The 10,257-nt window shown below is 43.9% G+C and overlaps 1 protein-coding gene across 1 annotated transcript; it reads right to left on the bottom strand.

The window, feature by feature from the left end:
* Positions 1–609: 609 nt before the first annotated feature.
* LOC119280623 (putative E3 ubiquitin-protein ligase SINA-like 6) lies at positions 610–4,910 on the bottom strand. The gene is made up of 4 exons (XM_037561417.1): positions 4,773–4,910; positions 3,692–3,729; positions 2,913–3,009; positions 610–1,296 (listed from the first exon to the last, which is right to left on the bottom strand). Exons 1-4 carry the CDS (start codon positions 4,908–4,910, stop codon positions 610–612), a joined length of 960 nt encoding a protein of 319 aa, XP_037417314.1.
* Positions 4,911–10,257: the final 5,347 nt, after the last annotated feature.

The raw sequence follows: 10,257 nt of genomic DNA, 5'->3' as shown, positions 1-10,257 counted from the left end.
TGGATAAACAAGAACATTTTAACCAATAAATTGTTGACAGGTGGAACTCTAATTCACTGCCTTTGTATTGTGACATGCAGGGTACACTTTTCTAAATTTACTTCACTTGGTTCAACAAAGGAGAGCAAGATGCTGTTAACAAAGGAGGTAAGGCGTACAAGTACATGTACGATGTGCACTTGGTTCAACAAAGGGGTGCACATCACTTGTACGCCTTACCTGACCATCAATAGCTAATGTATATGTGTGAGCGTACACTTTTAAAAGAAAATGTAGCAAAATATTCCATAATAAAAAACTCAAAACACACTTCACGTGTGCTGCCGGTATCCATTCGATTGGAGTGACAAGCGCACCACTATGCAAGTTTTCAAGCATCAAAGTTCAACAAAGATCCTAGCTATGATAAAAGCGAACCTTCTTCTGAAGATGCACATGACCAAATTATCACAAACTTCTAGATTATTTTATTGTAGCTTTGGCGATAAAATAAAACATCCAACTAGTCATGACTAGTAAACAACACTCAAGTTGCACCACGGCATATCACTGCCGCCACACATATGCGGTAGAGACCCCCTGACTACTAACTTCTCCAACGCTAGTCACTTAGGGACAGGATATCTTTGGGGGGCGAATGAGGAGGCGGGTGGTGGTGGTGTGCGGGTCGGAAGAAATATCTGGTACAACAAATGTATAGCTGGCCTCCTCCCCTGGGAACCCGTTGGAGAGATTCGTGCTTATGATCTGGAAATTTGAATGTTGGTGCCATCCCATGGTGCGGCTGTAGAAATCAACATCACACTCGAACCTATGATTCTCCGTCACAGCATGAGGAACAATGCACAAGATGGAGACAGCATTGCCGAAAGGCGGCACCAACGTGAACTTTGCTAGGAAAAGGGGTCCACCTTCTTCTTTCCTGTGGAGTACACGCATTCCTTCCTGCATATGAAGGGTGAAAGAATATCCATACGCGAACGCAGTGGCGGGCAACATGTGATCGACAGTTAGATGGCGCTGGAGTTGGGTGGTTGAGCCTGCGAAGCCGCAACCGGGCTCGGGGCAGAAGCACGGCGCATGCGGACATGATTTCTTGTGTTCCTCTTGGTGGTAGTAGTGTGTCTTGACGGTGCACCCATAGATAGAGTTGGAGCAAGAGACCTTAATAGACTCGAGGATGTGGTCGAAGGCGATGCAGCGATTGTAGCCTCCGGTAATGGCGCACACATGGCAATTGTCCTTCTTCCGGAGCTTGTGATGGCAAGAGGAACATATCACATGCCCGACCCTACACTGCATTATATCATGAAGGAAAAGCATTAATCATGGGCTTGCCTATGAGAAAGATAATACCGATACACTTGCTAAAAACATTTGCATACACATAAACGAAGGAGACTCCGTGGCAGTTAGGAGGATGTTTGCCAAAAAAGTTCAAAGAAAATTTTGTTTTGGTTGAACGATGGCTTGGTGGGTGTTCGCTCTTTGTACTCCTAGTTTCCTAGACAATTTAAATCAATGAGGTTTCCACTTGCCAAGGGTTGGAAAAAGAAGTCAAAAGACAACAAGAGTTCCAACAACAATTAATCTATTAAGATAACGCAGGAGAAAGAGTTAATGGAGGCACTAGGGTCATAGACCAAAGTAGTAAAAAAATAAAGTGCAAGGTGAATAAGATGAAAAATAATGAGGAAGAGAACCAAATGACTATGAACCTAGCCAAGAATTGGGTGTATCATTTACTTCAAAAATCAGGAAAGTTTGCGCAAGAGATCTAAATGTTAACAAATAAGGGGATGAGAATCCAAGGAGGTGCGACAGATTGAAGTCTTGGGAGGGCTCATGATTGAATGTCTTGCCAAAGATAGGGTTGGTGCTAAGACTGACTCTAGAAAGATATCCATCCCTAATATAGTTTCTTCTAGTAATCCTAGTCTTGCTTAGATGACCTCCTATGCAGAGGTGAATCTGGGTTGCTCTTTTGATATGTTAATCATAACATTAATGGTATTAAATCTCTTGAGGAAGTTAGATATGATCTCATGACACAAGCAAACTAACCAACAATCTCCTCCCCCCTGAGATACACACTCCTAGTAAGATTGAAACCGGAGATGTGGAACTAGAGGAGTTATTCTCTGATGGAGACAATAGTCATACGGATATGGAAGAAGCCTGGTGGGATCATCTCACACAGGTTTTCTCTAATAAAAAAGGAAAAAACATGCTAGTGGTAATGGGTGTGTGCAACCTGTTTGTTCATTACAAACATCAGGAAATTTAAAAATAAATGAAGGAACAAAAAATGAGATGTGCTTCTTAGAACATGAGAGAGTTTGGGGGAGAGGTTAAAAAGAGATACTTAATAGAGTTATTTATGAAAAAAACTTGTCGAACTTGTGGGTCTGCAAGAAACAATGAGACAACCATTCTCTAGAACATAGTTGACAATATATGTATTGGTAGGGATTTTCGTTGGCAACATACTCCTGCTAGGGTTAGATCTAGGGGGCTATTTCTTGGTGTTAATAACAAATCATTGTATGTATATAGGAACACAAGACGATGGTGACTATTACATAAATATAGCAGTACAAGATAAGAAAGCAAACTTGATTTGGACTTTAATGTTGGTTTAAGCGGAAGCCCAAATGGAAAGGAAAGTTGGCTTTTTGTCTAAATTTTCAAGGGTTCTGCATGATTTTACAAATCTGAAACTTTCAAGGGTTCTGCATGATTTTACAAATCTGAATTTGATTGGTGGATATTTTAACAGCATTCAATTTTTTTTCTAAAAAGAATAAACTAGTAACCCTTGGACACTAGAGTTTTGTATCTAGTGCTATACTAGAACACACCAGCTTTGGAGAAATTAAGATGAATTGAATACATTATGCATGGGGCAATACTTTGCAGGAACTCATTTTTGAGAAATTGGATAGGATGACTTGCAACACTGTTTGTGAGGATAAATGCCTCATATTGTCGCCCTTAGAAGGGAGAAATCTGATCATGCACCTTTGTATATATATACATGGGACATGCAGGAAAAAAGGACCCAATTTTTAGGTTTGAAAACTCTTAAATTCTGAAGGAAGGATTAAGTGAGTTAGTACATGAAGTTTGGATGAACCGCAATATCAATGGAGCTAAGACTGAGAAGTGGTTGGCCAGACTGAGAAATCTTAGGAAAAAAACTAAAAGGATGACAAAGAAATGAATGCCTCATATAGAATTCTGAAAAAAGGATAATCTATTAAAACAAGATAACATTGATAAACATTGCGAAATCCATGGGCTCACTACTCCATAGTACATGAACAATTGGAACTTAGAGCTGAACTAGACAAGATTATGAAAAAAGAAGAGTTGAAGTGGTTACAAAGAGCCAACGAGAAATAAATTTTGGAAGGGGATAGTAACACTAGGTACTATCATGCTAAAGCTAATTCATGCACATCAAATATATATAATTACATCCCTTAACCAATATGAATGGGTTATTGAAGGTTAAACAATTAGTTGAATATATTAACATTTTTTATAAAAGTATGTTAGGACATCCTGATCATCCTACAATTTACTTTGAGGTGGAAATTCATTTACTATACCCATAGAGGCTTGAGTTAAATTAACAAAGGAATTATCATCGAAGGAAATTAAAATTGCAGCATTTCAAATAGCTCACAATATATCTCCTATCCCTAATGGACTCACTTCAACATTCTATCAACCCTTTTGGAAAATTATTACAATGATTTCAAGGCCTTATTTGATGATTTCCATATAGGAGGGCTTAACTTTCTACAATGAGTTATGGTTTGGTCACCCACGTGCCTAAAAGCTAAGAGGCAAACCAAAATGTTAGTTTTTTTTTGTGAAGATCCTTATGAGTAGGTTCAATATATGGATGCTAGTGATGCCATACCCTTATTCAGAGAACTTTTGTTAAGGAGAGAGACATTATTTAAGGGGTCCTTATTTTACGTGAAGCTTTGGATACATGTCATGTAAAAAAAGCAAAGCTCGACTATTTTTAAAGTTGGCTTTGAAAAGGCATATGACAAACTATTTTTTTTTGTTTTGCAAATCATGAAACTGAAGATTTATTAGATTGTGTTTACTATTAGACCTCGGCATGTGGGGGTAAAGTGCAATGCTTGTATTGGCCCATACTTCCCACCCACAAAGGATTGAGGAAAGGGGATTCCCTATCAACTGTTATCTTTGATTTATCTTCAGATGTACTAGCAATGTAGATGGAGAATGCCAAAAAAAACTAGGTTAGTTGAAGGACTACTAGAAGAATATTTAGAGGGTGGTGTCAACATGTTGCAATATGCATATGACACCATATTCCTGATACAAGATGACTATGAAAGTGCACATAATTTAAAATTCATCTTGCCAGTTTGAACAAATGTTTTTTTTAAATCACAAAACTGAACTTTCCTTTTTGGTGATGTTGCTAGCAAATCTGATTGGTTGTTTTGGTGAACAAAGTACCATGAGAGGAGTGCGTTTAGTGAGGTAGTTAGTAACACTTTATTTTCTTTCTCTATTTGTCATATATGATGACATTGATCAAAAACTTTGTTTGGTGCCTAAGATGTAATTTGATTTACTTCACCTCCATGTATATAATCTCTATATGAACTTCTAGAGTTTTTTCCAAGACACAATAGAACCCTAGAAATAACATGGAAACCGAATCCCTTATGAAATGGCGGATCTAGATGGGGTCAATTAGGGCAAAGGAGGAGGAGGACCTGAAAGACGGGAGGTCTGAGGGGATCGAAGCAGAAGGCACAGTCTAGCACCTCTAGAGGGATGGCGCCTTCCCTGGTGGCGGACTTCTCCCCCCTCATCCTCTTCGCCTCCATACTCTCAATCCCGTGTGTGCTCATGTTCCTACAATGAAGAAATTATGTGGACCTCATGCTTGTTGCCTCAATTTTATCGCTAGATATATGCGGAGAGCCAGAGAGTGGGCTTCTTGGCGGGCTCCTCACATGGGCTTTCCAATGCATTTTGCTTGGGCAACCCCTATTCCCCACTCTCTACGGCAAGTTGTCTCTGCTTCGCATAAAGAGCGAGCGAGCGAGTGAACCACACATGGGTCAGCCCATTAGGTTGGGTTTACGTGCAACGGAGATCTCAGTTTTGGAAACCTTTCGAAATGTTTTACCCATTTTGGGAACCTTTTAGAAGGTTTCGGTCCAATTTTTCTCTATTTTTTCGTGTTTTCTTCTTCTTTAATGGTTACGCCCCCCCCCCCCACATCAATTTTCTTTTTACAAATTTCAAATCTTATTCAAGTTTTAAAAAAAATATTTAGAAAATTTGAGCATTTCAAAAATATGAAATTTTTAAGGGTGAATTTTTAAAATGTTCAAGTTTTAAAAATAAAAATTACTTAGAAATTATTTTTTATGGGAATATCTTTTTGAAAAATGAAACCAAAAAACATAAAGCTAGTAAAGAAAAAAGAAAAACTGGTGCGCCCTGTGCATCGTTGATGGGGCCAGTCGGTCGCTGCCTATATGAAAGGTTGGCTGTTTGCTAAAGTTAGCGTCAAATGGAACCCTCCTTTCATTTGAGCCCACATTGAGAGTCGCGAGTGCAGTTTTCTTGACATGTTTCAAGGACCAAACAAATTACTATATTGGACTCACATTTACTTGCCATCCACGAAATAAGTATTGATTTAAAAAGTCATACCTCGTGGTAATTCCTTGAGAAATGTAGACATACGTGTGTAAAAGAGAATTCATCTTTGTAAGTAAAATACGTGTGCGTCTTGACGATGAAGCTCTTCACATAGATGTTAAGTGTTTGGTCAGTGCGTCGATAACCCCTCCCCTGCTTCTCCGCCACCAGAGGGACGCAAGCGAAGCAACACATGCCTAGGGATGGAGGCAGTAGGGCTCTCACGGTCTGCTGGCATCCTCGTAGAATCGGGGTGACGGCCTCTCCTTCCGGTGGCAGGCCTAGGCAACAGCACGCATGCATCGATGACCGTGTCGCACGGCAGAGGTCACTCTATGACAGGCATCGGGATCAGATCTGGGTCCCTCGAGGAGTTGCGCCCTATGCAAGGTGGTGACGCTAGGGGCTCTCCTCAGTCTCGGGGGTGCGATGCCAGCCTCATATGCTCCGGTCGTCCGCCCAGGGCACGTGCCAGTGTCCTGCCTATGGCCCGCGCTGGTGGTTTTGGGCAAGGCGAGCTTGCATATCGCGGTTTATAGATGATGGTTCGCATGCCAGGCTCGATTTGGGCGGATCTGGCCCTTGGTGGTCTAGCTTGGGGAAAAGGCTTATGGTGATGGAGTGTGCTGGTGGAGGTAGTGGTGAGTTGTGGCGGTGCTGCAACAACCGGTTTTTTATCTCCCCACCTTCAGACGGTGGGTGGGAGCGTGTGGGGCGTGACGACATGTCCGATGTATGGCCGCAACCCAGGACCATAGAGGTTCCTAGCCTTGGGCAGTGCTCCTCTACTCCTTTTCTAGCATGGTTCTTAGCAGGCACGACGACTTGTGTTATGTCTGGTGGCGATGCATTCGGTGGGCCATTGGTTGATCTAGCGCTAGTGCTGATGTTTGGCCATAGGTGGTCTCCGCAAGGTGAAGTTGGCTGCAACGGTTGGTCATGCTTCATCATTGAATGGCTCGATGATGGTGGTGGTCAGCTGCCCTCTTGATGTACGGATGTGCTCAAAGTCCTTGTGAAAAACCCTGCATTGACTATGTCGATGTAAGTGGCAACGACGTCTATGGACCTTGTTTTCCTCAAAGGAGGTGCTATTCTGGAGCTCCAGCACCTACCATACTTTTCTTCGTGCTATCCATGTAAAAATCTAAGACCGGGCTTGCCGAATCGGATGACGGTGTTGTGTTCTCGACAATAATACCTCTATAAGGGCATATTTCTTCCTATGTGGTTTTGGTGATTGATGATAATGCATTTGCGGACTAATCGTGTGCATTAAGAATTTCAGATATCTAATGTCTAGGCACAAGACGATTCGTTGCCCCTCGGAGCCTAGTGAAGACGGCATTTCTCTACGTTTCTTTTCGGTGGATTTGAGTCATAGGAAAGCCGTACTATTAAGAGGGGGTCCACTTCGAAAAGGTTAGGGTGGAATCAACACGTACACGTCTGTTCCTTTGCACCACCTTTCCTTTGCTTCTTTGGAGCACCGACCGTTTATCCGTGTCTTTATAAAATGAAGGACTCCAAGTGATATTGTGTTGTGGCATGCGGTAGTACTGCTCAAGGTAGTAGTAGTATCGCAGTGGCCCATAGTAGTACCGGCCAGGGAAGCGGTAGTATCGTGGCCTCTAGCCCAGCACCCTGACGTGCGCGGAAGTAGGCGCAGAAGTAATTTTTTACATCCGCGCCCTACGCGATAGTACCGCTCCCAGCGTGCGGTAGTACCGTGCCGGCTTTTTGCATAGACCGAAACTCGGCGAAAGTAGCCACAGATGTAGTTTTATTAGTCCATGCCTTTCCATGCCTAGTCGAACCCTGCCTTGCGGTAGTACCGCAAGGACGCGCGGTAGTACTGCTCGTTGCTTTAACGCAACAGGGCCTCGTCTAGCCCCTGCCGCACGAGCGGTAGTACCGCACTGCCTAGCGGTAGTACCGCATGCCTATGCGGTAGTACCGTAAGTATGTGCAGTAGTACCGCATGTCGCGGGCTGAGTAAGTGGGTAACGGTTGGATCTTTCCTCTTACTATATAAGGAGGGGTCTTCTTCCCCAAGTTGACCATCTCTTCTCTCCCAAGTTTCATTGTTGCTCAAAGCTCCATTTTCCCTCGATATCTCTCCATAGCCAATCAAACTTGTTGATTCTCTAGGGATTGGTTGAGAAGGCCCCGATCTACACTTCCACCAAGAGAAATTTGATTCTCCCTACTAATCCCTTGCGGATCTTGTTACTCTTGGGTTGTTTGAGCACCCTAGACTGTTGAGTCACCGCGGAGCCATATTCCATTATGGTGAAGCTTCGTAGTGTTGTTGGGAGCCTCCAATTAAGTTGTGGGTTTGGGTTCGGTCACCGCCTTCAAGGGCACCAATAGTGAAATCACGACATCTCGCATTGTGTGAAGGCGTGGGGAGAATACGGTGGCCCTAGTGGCTTCTTGGGGAGCATTGTGCCACCACACCACTCCAATGAAGACGTACTTCCCTTCAAAGGGAAGAAACTTCGGTAACACACCCTCGTCTCCACCGGCTCCACTCTTGGTTATCTTTCACCTTTACTTCTGCAAGCTCTTATTGTGTTGTATCCCTTGCTTGCTTGTGTGCTTGTTGTTATTGCATCATATAGGTTGTTCACCTAGTTGCATATCTAGACATCCTACTTTGATGCAAAGTTTAATTTGATAAAGAAAAGCTAAAAATTGTTAGTTGCCTATTCACCCCCCCCTCTCTAGTCAACTATATCGATTCTTTCAATTGGTATCAGAGTCTCGTCTCTTTATTAAGGACTTTACCGTCCGAATAGTATGGTTGACTACCACTGTTCATTGTAAATTTACTTTTGAGTGTCGTGCTGCGAATTATGAAGCACATAGTCTAGCGAAATTTTCACTTTTTAGAGGTCCTGGTTGCCACGTCTGGTTTGGCGTTCCTTATAACCAGAACCGTATCCCACTTCATGTGTCTTTTGATGAATAAAGTTGATTTCACCCCTCAAAAAAAGGAGCTCCCTTGCTGTTTCTCAAAGAAAATAGAAATAGGAGCTCCCTTGCTCACCCTTACGCGGGGAATAGGTTTCCTTTTAGGCTTAAAGTGCTCCGCTTTATTGATAAAAAAGAGATACAACGAATGTTCGGAGGCTGAAGGAGCCAAAAATGACGTCCTATGGAAGATCAAGAGTGAATTTAGCGAGGCTACGGCCCTCTTCCATTGCGTGGGGGGATAGGTTTCGCCCGCTATGCGTACGATAAACTATGTGTACGATTTACGTACATCATGTCAGTCGATGATCCAAGGAAGCTCACGAGCTCTTCAATCACCGCTGCCTGGGTAGGCAACGCGCACGTTCACATGCATGATCGACCGGCGGCAAGTTCCTCTCCTGTACGGGAACAGTAGTAGCCTTTCCTTGCCACCGCCGCCGGTACAGACAGCAGCCCCACCAGATCATAGTGTCACGCTTCTCTTCGGATGCATACTTTTCGAGCAGCCATGCATTCATGCACACAGGCTGATCACTGTGCTGAGCTTGGCGACTCTCTAAGCCACCCAAAAGCTATGCCATGAAAGATGCTCACTCAATCACGGCCATGCATGATGCCAAAAGCACGCATTTGTTGTTGCTTGTGGAAGCTGCACGCAGCGCGCAGCTGGGCATGAGAATTTGGGATATGAGAGTCCATGCATGACGTACGAGAATACCATCATCCATTGACTCAGGATAGACACCACCATCAGGAGATATGATAGCAGTTCATCAGCGGGTGGTCAGGAGCACACCATCAGTCCATGATCAGGACGAAATAGTAATTCCATACATGAAAATTCTTGTGCTAGCTAGACTCCGGCCTCCACGGGGTAAGACGACGCGCACGTCCACATGATCGACCCTGTTGCAACGGAGCAGTTGGTCCTGGCCATGAGATACAAACAGACATCCACTAGTAGAAAACAGGGCTTTCGTTCGGGCCTCGCCAGCCCATTAGTCTCGGTTCAGTCAAGAACCGGGACCCATGGATGCATTCGTCCCGGTTTGTGAGCCCAGGGGGCCGGCCGGGGTCTCGTGGGCATTGGTCCCGATTCGTATGGACCCATTTGTCCCGGTTCCTGACACGAACCGGGACCAATGGTCCTCGCTCCTGGCCCACAACCATTGATCCCGGTTTGTGGCTTGAACCGAGACAAATGAGTTGCATATATATACCCCATCGCCACAGCAGAGCACTCCACAGTGCTCTGTTTTTTCTGGCCGGCGAGGGGAGGGCGTTTGGGTGCTCTAGCTCCTATGCACATGAGGTGTTCGATGAAATGTCTGAGCCACGCTAGTTAATCGTTCTTCTCTCGAAACTCGACCTCCGAGCTCCATTTTCCCCGATATTTGTCTAGGTTTAGCGGTCCGTCACGTCCTGTCCCCGTCTTCACCGCGGTCGATTGCCCGTGCCGATCTCGTCGCCGGCACCACCGTGGTGAGCCTCTTGTTCTTGTCTTCTTTCTGAAAGAAAAAAAATTCTTACTTCAGATAGATACTTGTCTAATTTTTTTACTTTTAT

Source organism: Triticum dicoccoides, chromosome 3B (assembly GCF_002162155.2).
Source record: "Triticum dicoccoides isolate Atlit2015 ecotype Zavitan chromosome 3B, WEW_v2.0, whole genome shotgun sequence".
Classification (NCBI taxonomy): Eukaryota; Viridiplantae; Streptophyta; class Magnoliopsida; order Poales; family Poaceae; genus Triticum; species Triticum dicoccoides.
This window is presented reverse-complemented; position numbering and strand designations above follow the sequence as displayed.

What these genes read in the sequence shown, in the direction of transcription:
- LOC119280623 (XM_037561417.1), bottom strand. Translation starts at nt 4,910, where the DNA reads ATGAGCACACACGGGATTGAGAGTATGGAGGCGAAGAGGATGAGGGGG. An exon ending in TCAGACCTCCCGTCTTTCAG is followed by an intron (nt 3,730 to 4,772) that starts GTCCTCCTCCTC and finishes AAGGGTTGATAG; the next exon opens with AATGTTGAAGTGAGTCCATT. An exon ending in TTAGGGATAGGAGATATATT is followed by an intron (nt 3,010 to 3,691) that starts GTGAGCTATTTG and finishes GTGCATGATCAG; the next exon opens with ATTTCTCCCTTCTAAGGGCG.